General features: G+C 41.9%; 1 protein-coding gene across 2 annotated transcripts in view; it reads left to right on the top strand.

Annotated features, from left to right (window-relative positions):
- VPS54 (VPS54 subunit of GARP complex) overlaps nt 1-14,709 on the top strand; it is a 92,007-nt gene extending 77,298 nt beyond the window's left edge. For both annotated transcript variants that reach the window (XM_069768701.1, XM_069768702.1), the window contains exons 15-23: nt 2,123-2,235; nt 4,000-4,063; nt 4,152-4,257; nt 5,060-5,147; nt 7,938-8,059; nt 9,092-9,172; nt 10,750-10,857; nt 12,677-12,771; nt 13,592-14,709. In XM_069768701.1, the coding sequence (XP_069624802.1) occupies nt 2,123-2,235; nt 4,000-4,063; nt 4,152-4,257; nt 5,060-5,147; nt 7,938-8,059; nt 9,092-9,172; nt 10,750-10,857; nt 12,677-12,771; nt 13,592-13,697 (883 nt within the window). In that variant the 3' untranslated portion in view covers nt 13,698-14,709. The remainder of the gene's footprint in view (nt 1-2,122; nt 2,236-3,999; nt 4,064-4,151; nt 4,258-5,059; nt 5,148-7,937; nt 8,060-9,091; nt 9,173-10,749; nt 10,858-12,676; nt 12,772-13,591) is intronic.
- Nucleotides 14,710-15,289: the final 580 nt, after the last annotated feature.

Genomic DNA, 15,289 nt, shown 5'->3' with positions numbered 1-15,289 from the left:
TTAACTCGTTCTCCTGCCAGCAATAGACGGTGCAATGCAGAGGCTTTAGAAGGCAAACAGGTGTAACATACTTAATGAAGCCCAAAAGTGCAAAAAATACATTCATTTAAGTAAGAAAAAGAAATCCCAAATGGTGGACAACTTCTTTATGTTATTGGAAAATAGAATAATCCTAATCTAGTTTTCTCTTTCGCCACATTGGGGGACACAGGACCGTGGGTGTATGCTGCTGCCACCAGGAGGCTGACACTAAGTGGATACAAAAAGGGTCCTCCTCTGCATTATACACCACCCACTGGCTCCAGACAGAACCAGTTCATGCTTGGTGTCCGTAGGAGGCACACTGGGTTCTGCTATTGAGACCATAGCTTTTTTATTTTTATAATTTTTTATAAACCTTTTTGGGCAAGAGGAAGACTGGCGCGATGGACCCTTTCAAGGGGCAGATCTCCCCCAAATAGCAGGTGAGCACGGCCAGTGTCGCCTCCCCTGCGATGTGGGATGCCAGGCCTGAGCTATTTTAGGAGCGACGGTTCCCTTCAGGGCGCCGATCTTCCAGACAGACGGGAACACGGAATAGTGTCACCTCCATGTACCCCCTTCTGAGTCAGGCCACAGCTGGACAACCTGTCCTGTGAAATCCTAGGGGAGCAAACCCTTAGGATACACAGAGGCTCTCCCCTCCCATGGCGTCTGTGCTGCTCCCACTGCACCACCACTGATGGAACAGCGGTGCTGCAGGGAGCTGGACGGTCCCTCTCCTCCTCCCTCTCAAAGGGATGGTGGATTGAGGGTTCCTGCACCGTCCCTATTGCAGCCCTGACCTGCGTGCAGAGTAGCAGCTCTGCCCATCACTTCCTTAAGGAGGAGACCCAGAATCCTCAGACATCCGGCGGTGAGTTTTTCATCCAGGGGGCTCCTGAACGCATCGCGGGCCCGGTGGTCATTTCCAGTTAGGCTATGCTCACATCACCCTAAGACCCCATGTTCGTAGCAGTCAGGGCTCCGACTCTGATTCCACAGCCCTGGTAGCAATAGGGCCCCATTTTCCTAATGGAGGCTAAAAATGTGTCCTTTCGGCCTCTTAACCCCTTTCTGACCTCGGATGGGATAGTACATCCGAGGTCAGAACCCTTACTTTGATGTGGGCTCCGGCGGTTTCACCCCATTCAAAATTTAAAAAAAAAAAAAAAAAAATCAAAGCGACAAAAAAAATCGAAGTGCCAGAATTACATTTTTTTTTTGTCGCTGCGACATCGCATTAAAATGCAATAACGGGCGATCAAAAGAACATATCTGCACCAAAATGGTATCATTAAAAACGTCAGCTCCGCATGCAAAAAATAAGCCCTCACCCAACCTGGGATCACGAAAAATGGAGACGCTACGGGGTTTTTTAAGCAAAGTTTGGAATTTTTTTTTACCACTTTGATAAAAAAGAACCGAGACATGTTTGGTGTCTATGAACTCATAATGACCTGGAGAATCATAATGGCAGGTCAGTTTTAGCATTTAGTGAATCTAGCAGAAAAGCCAAAGAAAAAAACAAGTGTGGGATTGCACTTTTTTTTGCAATTTCACCGCACTTGGAATTTTTTTCCCGTTTTCTGGTACACGACATGCAAGAACCAATGATGTCGTTCAAAAGTAGAACTTGCACCGCAAAAAACATAAGCCCTCATATGGCCATATTGACGGAAAAATGAAAAAGTTATGGCTCTGGGAAGGAGGGGAGCAAAAAACGAAAACGCAAAAACGAAAAAAGCTCGGATCATGAAGGGGTTAAGTGGTGGTATGTGTAAGCATACTTTTTTTTTAAGGCTAATGGCCGACATATGTCAGTGGATGGCTATTCAGTGGCATAATTTGGAGGGTTACCTGGGGAAATACTCCGCATGTATACCTCCAAGATATTCGGTACGTTGTGGAGCATTCTATGAACTGAGCCTTTTACTGTCATTCTCAACCTGGTTTGTTGTTTCAGCTCAACCTGATGTATCCAAAAAAAATGACACTTTTCTTGCTTTGCTAATAGAGAGTATTAGGCATACGCCAGCCATGATCAACCATGATCAACCAGATAATATACAATATTTCCTAAAGTGTATTCTCTTCTCCTTAGCCTTCTGCTGGATAATGAACGCTGGAAACAGGCGGATGTCCCTGCCGAATTTCAGGACTTGGTTGATTCCATAACAGATGGCAAAATAATGTTACCTGAGAGGAAGTCTGGATGTGAGTTGGTATTTAATAATGTAGCTTGTGCCATACAATCTGCATACAGCAAGCTCCGAGCCCCTGGTAATATTTGTGTAAGCTCCTGCGGCGGGGCATAGATGACTTCAGCCAGACTAGTAATTAACGTTTTGTTTCCCATATTTATGTCAGTCATGCAGAACAATATCATGGTAAATGACTCGCTGTAGAGGCTGGATGTACTGCTGTTGTGCAACGTTTCTTTAATGTGAATGGGTCCAAAGTTCTTCGCAGACTAAAGAAGATGTCTCAGCAAAACAAAAATCTCTCATCCTTCTTACCTATGTATGTTATATAGTGTAGTTGTACTAAAAAATATTTACCGATCGCGTCTTCTCCAGTTTCCAGCGCAGCTCCGCTGCTCTTCAGTCCCACGTGATCTGAAATCAGACCAGTCGGCTCACACTGGAGTCTGTGTGGAGCAGAAGTCACTTTCTCATGTAAGTCTATGGAGCTTCGTTTTGGTTCTTATAAACTTACATTGGAAAATCAGCACTTCCCTACGCAGTGGGAGCCGGGTAAGCTGAGGACCAGTCGTGTGGGCCAGAAGTAGACTGCAGCAGCGCTGGAAAACGGAAACTAGGGCGATGGGGTAAGTATTTAAATGCATTATTATAATTTCTGTCAGAGCTCTGTTTAAAGGGAACTTGGCAGGTTTTCTGACTATCTCCAACCGCTGCTTAAAAGGTATGAATGCCGATCTCTTTATTCTAAAAGGTGTTTTATGTGCACTACTAACTTTGCAAGGCTGGAAGAATTAACTTTTATCCTATGGAGTCTCACATGTTTAATAAGGCAAGACTAATCTGTAGGGGGAATCTTTTTCCCAATAGACTAGTCCTGCCTTGGTTCTTCTAGGCGCACCTCCAATGGGCATGAGTGACAGGCTCCAAACAGTAGGACAGTTATGCAGTCTGTCAACCAAGCCCAGGAAGGCCTGATAAGGAGGTCTGAGGCAGGACTAGGCCATTGGAAGAGACACCTAGTCCTCACTCATTAGCCTATGCTAGTCTGGAGGATTAATAGTCCATTATGGTGCATAAAATGCATTGTTGGAGTAAAGAAATCAGCTCGTATACTAATAAAGTAGCACTTGGGGACAGTCCCGGTGGGCTTATCCCACAATTAGTCTGCACAAAGACTGGCTAAGCAAAAATGAACTTACTGTGATCTTTCATTGCATGTATTTCAGTGTCTTTTCTCACCTTTTGCTTTATTCTTTAGTCTCCAAACTGGATGGTCCTGCTGCCGATGACCTCCTAATTACCGGTCTCCCCCGGCCGCAGGCACTTGTCCTCCTACTGTACTGCTGTGCGCTGCTGACATTGCCACTCCTTTCTGAAAGTTCCTGTGCTGTATAGTGACGGTAACCGCAGCGCACAGGAGTCAAATTATAGTAAAAAGCACAAATTGTTTTCATACTCATAAATAAAATATCTCCAATTTCTTTACCGCCCAGAAATAATGCAGTTCAGTCCAGATTCTCTCCCCAGTTATGTTCTACCCTTCTTCTTTTCATGTAATGGTTTCATTGGTTGTTCAGGTGCTTAGTTCTACGTCTATTTGTCACAGAGTCTGGCTGCACTCGGCTATACCGAGCATGGAGAGCTATCAGGGTGTGTCAGTATGGAAGCCCACTCAGCAGAGTCCAAATAGACCCCAAACCTCCTTTTTCCCATGGAGTTAATTAATTTTATAGTGTAGTAAAAAGGAACCAATTTTTATTCTTCATTTCATTTTCAGTTGTAGAAGAACGGAAACCCTTTGACTTCCTTACCGTTGACGGACAGAAGTACGCTGTAGTTGGGTATGCGGCTTCTTCCATTCACATGTATGAGATTTGGCTTTTTGTGATATTCTCTCCAAATATTCATATATTTCTGTATTTTTTTCAGCACTGTTCTGATTTTAATCCGAATAATTCTGGAGTATTGCAGCTGTGTGGACGACATCCCTTCTATCACCACAGACATGCTCACCCGTCTGTCTGAGCTATTGAAGGTGATCATTTCATTCCATCTGTGTTTTTAGCATCTGTGTTTTACTTTTAGTAAAACTTCAAAGATATACACTTTTATTATTGTAATTTTAAATCAACCTGTTTTACTTTCTGAAATTTACTTGTTGCATATTAAGGATTTGAGAGCGAGCCATTGAGTGATGTGAACTCTGTATATTTGTATATATGAAGGTCCAATTAAGGGCCGTAGGTCACCCATCTATAGACTTATCACTTTCCTTCTAATAAGCCTGTAAAGCTTCAGCCTCCCAGTCATGTGGGTGTGTATACACAATATATACTGTATGTGTGTGTGTGTGTGTGTGTGTGTGTGTGTATATATATATATATATATATATATATATATATATATATATATATATATATATATATATATATATATATATATAATCTCTCTCTCTCTCTCTCTCTCTCTCAAAACATGTCAATGATCATGGACTAAAAAGGACTTTCTTTTTCTTTTTTTTTTTCTCTTTTTTCATTTTATGCAAGGTTGACATCTTTTTGTTGTCATTTTTTTTAACACATTTTGTAATAAAGATGGATGTGTTTTTACATGGGCTAGATCTCTATTTTTGACTTTTTTGCCACCTCCGGTCCCCACCAGTCCCAGCTTAGTTCCTTCCTGCGTCAACTTTTTTTTAGGTTTTTTATGTGTGTGTCATTTTATCCATATAGTCCTCAAGGCCTCAAATGTAATTGATAATTTGTGATGAGAATAAAGTCTCTGCGGAGATCTACTATGATGACAGTTGAGCTGATAGTCTTTATCTTTTTGCCTAGTACTTCAACTCTCGTAGTTGTCAGCTGGTTCTGGGAGCCGGGGCTCTTCAAGTTGTTGGATTGAAGACAATAACCACAAAAAATCTTGGTAATTTTCATTTGCGTCCCTTATATAAATACAACAAACTTGCTTATGTATGTACTGCTGTTTTACATAGGACTGCTGATTAACCTGCTGCATTATCTTTAGGGCGAAAGTATACATTTATAACTGACACTTTCTGTAGTGTCTTGATTAGAATAATTTGGCATGTTACCCAGAACCAGTAAATTTTCATGGATTTTACCGATTTGGTGGTGTTTTACAAGACTAAAAAATGTTCTAAAATAAAGAAGCACTTTAATTCTTGTTGTCCGTGTCATTGTTGCAATTTTGACGCCTCAACCATCATTCACATGACCACTACCGTCAATCACTTGCGTCAGTGGTCATATGCCATAGGTGGTACTTCTAAGACCAGTGATTGGCAGCAGTGGTCATATGAATAAGGTATAACACATGAGGACTGTCAGAGCAGCGGGGGCTTTACAGGAAAGTAATAGCAGCGTCTTTATTTTAAAACATAAGTTGTGTAAAATCATGGAAAAACTCTTAAAATTGTAGCTTTTATTTACGTAGAGGAGAAATGAACCAAGTTGCAATCTGTTCATGTCACGTTGCAGATCTTTGTCGGTCTTGATTATGCACCCTATACCTTTAACTTCTCTAAATGCCACTGATTTCCTTAATCTGTAGGTGGTTTTCTTTTGGCCCCGCTCATCTCCATTCCTGAGATACAGCCCCCTCATCCGTGTATGTAACTCTAGTCATGTTATCCAAAGGGGTGTGGTCCTCAACTCTTCTCTGGGTGATTTCATGAGGACCACACCTTCTTGGCTTAGAAAACTAGCTGTACATACAAGGAAGAGGGGGCTGTATCTCAGGAATGGAGAGGAGTAGGAACTAAAAAAACAAGTCCACATTTAGGAGAACAGCGGCATTTACAAAATGTTAAAAATGACAGATTTATGGCAAGTGACAGATTTTCATTAAAGGATGTCTTTACTGTGGCCAAGTCTTTTCAGCCTTTGGAGTTTTAAGAATCTATTGGTATATAATGACTAGATGGTGGCCCGATTCTAACGCATCGGGTATTCTAGAATATGTATGTATGTATATAGCAGCCACATAGTATATAGCACAGGCCACGTAGTATATAGGAGCCATGTAGTATATGGCAGACACGCAGTATATAGCACAGCCCACGCAGTATATAACACAGGCCACGCAGTATATAACACAGGCCACGCAGTATATAACACAGGCCACGCAGTATATAACACAGGCCACGCAGTATATAACACAGGCCACGCAGTATATAACACAGGCCACGCAGTATATAGCACAGGCCACGCAGTATATAGCACAGGCCACGCAGTATATAGCACAGGCCACGCAGTATATAACACAGGCCACGCAGTATATAACACAGGCCACGCAGTATATAACACAGGCCACGCAGTATATAACACAGGCCACGCAGTATATAACACAGGCCACGCAGTATATAACACAGGCCACGCAGTATATAACACAGGCCACGCAGTATATAACACAGGCCACGCAGTATATAACACAGGCCACGCAGTATATAACACAGGCCACGCAGTATATAACACAGGCCACGCAGTATATAACACAGGCCACGCAGTATATAACACAGGCCACGCAGTATATAACACAGGCCACGCAGTATGTATATAACACAGGCCACGCAGTATGTATATAACACAGGCCACGCAGTATATATAGAACTGTAGCCACGCAGTATATAACACAGGCCACGCAGTATATATATAACTGTGGCCACGCAGTATATAACACTGCCCACGTAGTATATAACACTGCCCGCGCAGTATATCGCACTGCCCGCGCAGTATATCGCACTGCCCGCGCAGTATATCGCACTGCCCGCGCAGTATATCGCACTGCCCGCGCAGTATATCGCACTGCCCGCGCAGTATATCGCACTGCCCGCGCAGTATATCGCACTGCCCGCGCAGTATATCGCACTGCCCGCGCAGTATATCGCACTGCCCGCGCAGTATATCGCAGTGTGGGCACCATATCCCTGTTAAAAAAAAAAATAAAATAATTGAAATAAAAAATAGTTATATACTCACCCGCCGGCGTCCAGCGAAGCTGTCACGATGCGCGCCTGCTGCCGCCAACTTCCGTTCCCAGTGATGCATTGTGAAATTACCCAGATGACTGCATCACTGGGAATGGAAGCTGGCGGCAGCATCGCGCGCATCGGCGGACGACGCAAGGTGAGAATAGCACAATTTTTTATTATTTTTAACATATCTTTTTACTATTGATGCTGCATAGCCAGACCGCTAAGACTTCTGGGTAATTTCGCAATGCATCTCTGGGAACGGAAGCTGGCGGCAGCCGAGCGCGCATCCGTGGACGACGGAAGGTGAGAATAGCAGGTTTTTTGTTTTTTTGCATAGGCAGCATCAATAGTAAAAAGTTGGTCACACAGGGTTAATAGCAGCGTTTACGGAGTGCGTTACCCGCGGCATAACACGGTCCGTTAACACTGCCATTAACCCTGTGTGAGCTCTGACTGGAGGGGAGTATGGAGCGGGCGCCGGGCACTGACTGGATGGTGCCAATCAGCGACGCGGGATTTCCGTTACAGACAGACAGACCGACGGAAGTACCCCTTAGACAATTATATATATATATATATATATATATATATATATATATATATATATATATATATATATATATATAGATCATGTATTTCACCTTATTTTTTTGTATAGACTGTGCATAGATATTGATAACTGCAATGATGTTTTAATGGTGATAATGGTTGTTTTCCAGCATTGTCCTCCCGGTGCCTGCAGCTCATTGTACATTACATTCCGGTTATAAGGGCACATTTTGAGGCTCGAATGCAACCAAAGCACTACAGCATGCTTCGCCAATTTGACCACATCACTAAGGTAATTATTGCTTGGTAAAGTGCCCAAAAATTGTGTCCCTCTTCCCTATTTGCCAGAAGGTTTTTTTTAGAAATTTCTCATTTATCAAAAAAAACTCTCTAGAGCAAATCTGGGTAAAGTCTGGGTACAGTGCGGCCCGCGGGTTACATCTGGGCTTCTGACTGTTCTAGTCTGGCCCATGGACCAAGACAGCCGAAGGGCTGGAAACAGTAGCCCACAGGCCGCATCATGCCCTCCACTTCCCTATTGCTGATATCACTATCTACATCCTCAAGATGCAGATATTGTTGAATACCTTGGTGGAGGATGGAGCCGACGGCGACTTTTTGCCACCAATCAGCGTGTGCAACTGAGCGGATTCAATGGCATCACTACATCGCATCTGCTGTGCAGAGTCAGTGCACCCGAGATAGTGGATACGGATGTGTATGGAATGTGTGCCTGTATATAGGGGGCTATATGAGGGCTCATACTGTGTATAGGGGGTTGTGTGAGAGCTCATACTATGTATATGGGGCTATGTGAGGGCTCACACTGTATATAGGGGGCTATGTCAGGTCTCGTACTGTATCTTGGGCTATGTGACGGCTCATATTGTGATGCAATTAATATAAAATTATTATAATTAATATTGAGGAAACTTAATTTCAGCACTCCACAACAGTCATGGTGTCTCTTGTGGCCCCTTGGGAAAATTAATTGACCACCCTTTCTTTAGAGCAATATGGTAAATAGTAGACACGAAGGAGGGGGGTGCAGCTGCAGTTTGTCTTGGTCTTTTTCTGAGACTGCGTGCTGTGAGAGGGGAGAGGGAGACAAGTGCGGACACATCTGAGTGCTCAGAGAACTGAACAAAGCACCACATCTTGAAGAGCCAGTTCACAAAAGAAAAGGGAACAAGACACACACCCAAAGGAAAAAAAGCACTATGTATTGTGATTTTTGTACAACTTGAACTGAAAACTTGGCGTAGGATCTTACTAACCTGCAACATATATAGATTTGTTTTTTTAACTTTTTCTTATTTAACAGGACTACAATGACCACATAGCAGAGATTTCTGCCAAACTGGTGTCCATAATGGATTCTTTATTTGAGAAACTTCTATCCAAGGTACCGGAAATTATAAAAAAAAAAAATGAAAAAAAAAATCCCCCTCTGAGAGATGTCTTCTTACCACAGCTCTAGGAGCCCTTTAACATCCTCCATGTAGGAGTGTGGAATGGGCAGTGCTGGTGGTATCAATATTATCTGTACTTGTAATGGTGACCGCGCCGGGTCGGCTGAAGTTGCCAACAGAAGCTGACTGGCCACCTTTACTGGTTGCTAGGCTGTCCCATGAACCTATATTCGTCTGCAGTTGTAGAGTGTGTTGCTTGTGAATATTAACTATGGGAAATACATAGGAACTGAAAACAGTTGTTTAAGAAGTTTTCCCATCTTGTACATTTATAACGTATCAATAAATGTATGGAAGTTGTGAGTCCACCAGTGATTCCATCTTCTGGCTCGAAAACAGGATTTCCATCACACACTGCATTCTGTGGGGAGATGGTCAGATTTCACATACAAATGAATGGGAATGCCAACTATCTGTCCACTGCCTTGGTCTCGTTCTCAGGATAGGTGTATGTCCCACTGATGAGACCCACATCTATACATTTATTGCATAAACCAGGGGTGTCAAACTGCATTCCTCGAGGGCCTCAGACCATGCGTGTTTTCAAGATTTCCTTTGATTCCAGCACCTTGTGTAATGCATTCTGTGCAGGTGATTAAATTATCACCTGTGCAATACAAGGAAATCCTGAAAACATGACCTGTTTGCGGCCCTCGAGGAATGCAGTTTGACACCCCTGGCATAAACCGTAATCTTTCCATAAATCTACAATATAGTATGCCCCTTTAATTACTCCAAAATGTTCCATTATTGGAAATCTCTGACTCCACATTCTAAACTTCAGTATCCGAATGGTTATAGGGGTTTTTCCATAATTATATACTACATTTCTCTATTTTATTAATGGAATAACTTTAAAAAAAAACTCCTCCTGTATCTCGATACTATTACTGCATACTTGTTCTGTCGCCCCGAGGTGTTCTTTTATATCTTCTTTCACAATGTCTCAATAAAGTGTCCAGTTCTGGTGAGAAGGAGCAGCTTTTAATGCTCTGAACAATATTAGCCGGTCCGCACAAAATTAGGAATCGCAACACCACCCGATCAGTAGGACTTGTGTACCGGGGTACCGAGCACCTGATCTGTGACCCCCAGAACTGGACACATTAGAAGAACAATTAGAGAGGGGATTAACATAACACCAGAGGACCATAACAAGGGGGCAGCAGTAATACACAGATACATAAAACAAAAGTGGAACCAGTTAGTTTATGCCATTTGTTAATATTGAATTTTGGGACAACCCCTTTAAATGCAGAAGCTTGGGCCCTGTGGAAATGATCCCTCTAGTTTTCCTGGCAGTTTCCAAAAGACGTATATGCGTAGTCATAAATCCATCAGTATGTGATGTATGCCACTTATGTTCATAGAATTATTACTGTCACTCGCATGATTGCTGTCACCCGGCTCCTCCGCAGTGCAGCAGGTCCCTAGGATCACACGTCTGATGATTGCTAGTGGTGAACATAATGCTACATCTAAAATAATTTTCCGTGTTTCTCTCTTGCAGTATGAGGTCAAAGCTCCTGTTCCATCAATGTGTTTTAGAAATATCTGCAAGCAGATGGCAAAAATGCATGAAGCTATTTATGATCTTCTACCTGAGGAACAAACGCAAGTAGGTTTTTTTTGTTTTTGTTTCCCCCCCCCCAAAGTGTCCAACATCCATTAGTAAAATAAAAAGTATCACATTGCTTAAAATTAATTCCTAAAATGAGACTTGCTTTATCATAAAGCGCAACAGAATTTCTTGGCAGTGAACAGAAACGAAGGCCCCGATTAATCAAAGCAGAACTCTGCTGTAAAGACTTTTGATTTCTTATAAGCACCGCTTCCCAGACTCCAGCTTACTTGGTGCAGGCTATCCTCAGAGTGGCCGGACCGCTCTGCAATAAGCTGCAGAATATATATGTAAGGATATAATATATGTAACGTAAATATAGAATAAGAGGATGGGGATTTTAATTAATACGAAGTTTGAACGTTTCTTGTTTTCACAAGCACTTACCAACTATAAACCCATCTTTGAAGATGGTATCGACCTCTGAAAGATAATAGAGATAAAGATTTTCAGTATCGTGAAGAGAAACCTATAGATATTAGACAAGTTTCTTTACATATTTTTTTCTGTCATAACAACTTGTATTGCATCAAAGTGGAAATTGATGGATATTCCCTCTTTTTCTGATATAATTGATATTATGATCTCTCATAACTCCTTTGAAATGTCCTTAGCTTTAAGGAATATCTCTCTACCTAAATATAATTCCAAATGGTCCTGTCGGAACGTAATTTTTTCTCCAAGCAAGAAAAGCCTCTTTATTTGATGTCTTATTACTTTGCCAGAATATTTTTTTAATTTATACTTTGTTGTTTTTGCACGTGATATATTGTTGTGGTGCAACTATGTTAATATGATCTTCATTTCCCTTCATTTTCCTTCTCTCCTCTTTCTCCCTAACCCATTTCCTCTTTTCCTTTGTTGGATTCCTTCCTTTCCCTTCATTACCTTCCTAACCCATTATCCCCTATATTGTAAAAATACCCTAATAAAAATAATTTTGAAAGAGAAACCTATAGATTTTCCATTAGACAAGTTTCAATACCTGTCTTGCTATCCAAATATCTCAATAAACTTGATGTGACCATGGAAAAAGATGCATTTTGTAGGGCTTAGAGTAATATATAATGATGTTGATGTCTATTAAGCTTTGATGGTACTAATGTTTTGGGTTTCTGTTGAGGTTTCGGACTAGCGTTCCAATATTGTGGTGGCAGTAATAGGTGTACATAATTCTTGTATGAATACCGGTCCCCTATAAAAGTCTGTGGAGCTTAGTGTTCATTTCAATCTGTCATAGCATCATGGCTTTCGTTACAAAGACCAGGACTCTAACTTTGTGTCCTGGAAATGGACCCGATACCGCTCCTCACATATCTGGTTTAGGAAATGCTCACCTTTAGTAATACTCTCCATAATATTCTCCAAGTCTATAGCTTTTTTTCTTAGGCTAAGTATTGGATTTTTCATTGTTCTTTTGATTCCTAAATGCAAAATTTGTCAACTCCAAATGAGTCTGCGGCGCTGCAGCATGATCGCATATGTAATGTGTATGTAACTCATTTGACGTTATCCTTTAAAAAAAAAAATGTAAATGGCGTTGGCAGCATCTACGCAGTAGCAGCTATCGGCGATCCGACAGCTGCTACAGACTCTGCTGCCACCTGTCTGTAGAAGGGAATTTGTTACAATGCGACTTATGAACAGAGCCTTGTACAACAATGGTTGTTCCAATTCTTATCTGTTTACAGTTTCTAATGACAAAAATTAGAGTGATAGATCAAAAATTGCCTTTCGTGTCCCTTCGTTTGCTATGTCGTCCGTTTCTTCTGTTTCAACAGAGTTCTGATATTATTTTCTTTTTTTTTTTATGCAGAGTCTGTTCCTTCGAATAAATACCAGCTGCAGGCGGCACGTAAAAAATCAGCTGTGTCACCTAAATGTCACAAATGACGGAGGTCCACAGCATGGGTGAGTATCCTCTCTGTAATATATGTATAAATGCTACATTCATAGGTCCCAATTCATTAACGGGAACCTTATGGCTGATATATGCTCCCTGATCCACAGACACACAATTTCAGCCATATAGGTATAACTCTGAAACACTGCTGCATTTCTGAGAAAAACATAGTTTAATGATGGCGCTGGAGACAAGTTGGACAGCTAGGTCGCCGGCGACTTCTTCCCACCCGTTCCCCTGGATTGACAGGTCTCACCCTATACACACAGACCTGTCACATCAAGGCAGTGGGTGCGGAGAAGGGCCTGGCTGTTGAATAAGTTTCCGTGTGGCTTGGTCCCCTACGACTCACTGCAGCGTTTCATAGTTAAACTTCTATGGCTGAATTCCTGCAGCCAGTGCCTGATACATGCTGCCCAATCCCCGGCACCATGTATCTGCGGTCCGGTTCCCTTTTCAGACTCGCTGCGCACATTTTGTCAGAGCTGGTTGGGACTAGCATAAAAATCACCAAGTCTCAAAATGTTCACACAACTTTGCAATACGCAAAAATTTGCCAATTTTTCAAAGTGTAGTATGCGAAAAAAAATGATCAATTGCAGTTTTATGACTGTAAAATACCCCAACTTGCATGAGCTTTTGGCAGGATTTCTTTGCTCCGTGCAGAGGACAGGCTGCCGTGGTTTGCTGGTGGTTTGAGAATACAGGCTGCCATAACCAGTGTCCGTATTCTGCTCACGGATTATAAGAATTGTGCAATTATTATCTGCAGGAAGAAATTCATATAATCTGTTTCTGCTGTTTTGGTGTAATGCTTTATCTTTTCAGAATGGTGGCTGCAGATATCGCCTTTTACACTGGAAACGTCCAAGCTCTGAAGGGTCTTAAAGAATTGGACCTAAATATGAGTGAAATTTGGGAGCAGAAAAGGTGATGTCTAACTAAAGCAGAAAAAAGGCGCTGATCTCCCAACTCACTTATATGTGTATGACTGGAAGTGTTTACACACAAGACCTTAATGATAAATTCCAAAGTGCAAGTCAGGGGCTGGAAGATGCCGGTACCTGGACCCAGCCCGGCTGTCAGGGATTACCCTTCATTACTCCTTCCAATGAAGACCCAATGAACTCTTCACAGGAGAACGTTTTTCCTTTTTCATTGGAAGCAGCCTCAGGTTTGTTTTTTTGGGGGGTGGGGGACCAAACAAGTGCAAGGCTGTAGCACAGCTCCTCTTATGTCCGATCCCCTGTATTATTAAGAAACCGGATCCCCTTTCCGCAGAAGACTTTTAAAGACTCCTGTAATGTATAATAATGGTACAGATTCCCTGTCGCAGATGCAGAACACTATGAATTGAAGGAACGGTCACTGTAAATTGTGATTTCTCTATTTATATCGGTATTGGTTGTGTATATAGAGATAATGGATTAAATAAGCTTTAAGGGGTGTAAGGCTGTCGAGCAGTTGTGGGAGCGAGGATAAAATCCTTTGTTCGGTCTTCGAACTGGATACTGAGTTTACGGTTTCAAAGCCCTTCTTACCTGCCCTGAAGCACAGTGGAGTGATTGACCCGTGAAGCACAGGGCCGGCTTCTCGGTGCGAGGCTCGCCGTCATGCTCCTGCAATAGCTGGCTCCCCGGAGGAATGGCGGGGGTGCAATGGTTGCCAGATCTCCTCTGCGCCTTGCGCTGCTCCCGTAGAATAACTCCGTAGTAATGGTGCTTTGATTCGTTGACAACCTTTGGCTTGCTTGGGGACAATGCTATAAATTGCTGGTATTTTCAATCAGTATTTTTGTAAAATATTATTATTTTTTTTTTTTAATTAAGGTATTTTTGCTCTTCTCTTATTTGGTGAGGGGTGAAAGTATTTATTTGCAGAATCTGCTATTGATGTGGATATTTTCTGATTGCATTTTTAAGTAAATTTCAATCAATTAAGAATGATGCTTGTTTTTGTTTGTTTTTTTTTCTTAAAGATGGGTAGGAGCGTATATAGTATATCACACATACATTCCCCTATATTCCTTCATAAAAATTATACCGTACTTACATTCCAGATCAGTGTTTTAATTTGGTGGAAACATCTTGATTCTTCAAAGATCGCATGGAGTCTAAAATATAACTTTAGTTTTGATGTGAGAGGTTTGCCTGCACAGGTACGTGACATCGTTGGCACCAGTGAGGAGTGGGTTGATCCTTTTTAGATAATCCATTTTGGCTTGAAGATATCAGGCTGAACACACAGAACCTGTTGCATTTTCCTTCAGCGCCCCCACTGGGGAAATTAATCATTACACAATTGTTTTAATCCGAGAGACAGGAAGGATTCTGACTGTGAAACCATCATTCTCTGTTAAATCGGAAAACCTTGAAGCGGGATGTCTTCTACAATTAAAGCCCTCCCGTCAAAGTTTTTATCTTAGTATATTGCAGACATCATATTATATAGCACTATGTACTTACAATTGCTCATTTTGCCTTTCTACCCAGCAAATTCTTCTCTTTTCCATTAGGTATAGGACAT

Source organism: Ranitomeya imitator, chromosome 5 (assembly GCF_032444005.1).
Source record: "Ranitomeya imitator isolate aRanImi1 chromosome 5, aRanImi1.pri, whole genome shotgun sequence".
Taxonomy (NCBI): Eukaryota; Metazoa; Chordata; class Amphibia; order Anura; family Dendrobatidae; genus Ranitomeya; species Ranitomeya imitator.
Note: the sequence above shows the minus strand (reverse complement) of the source record. Positions and strands in the feature narration are given on the sequence as shown.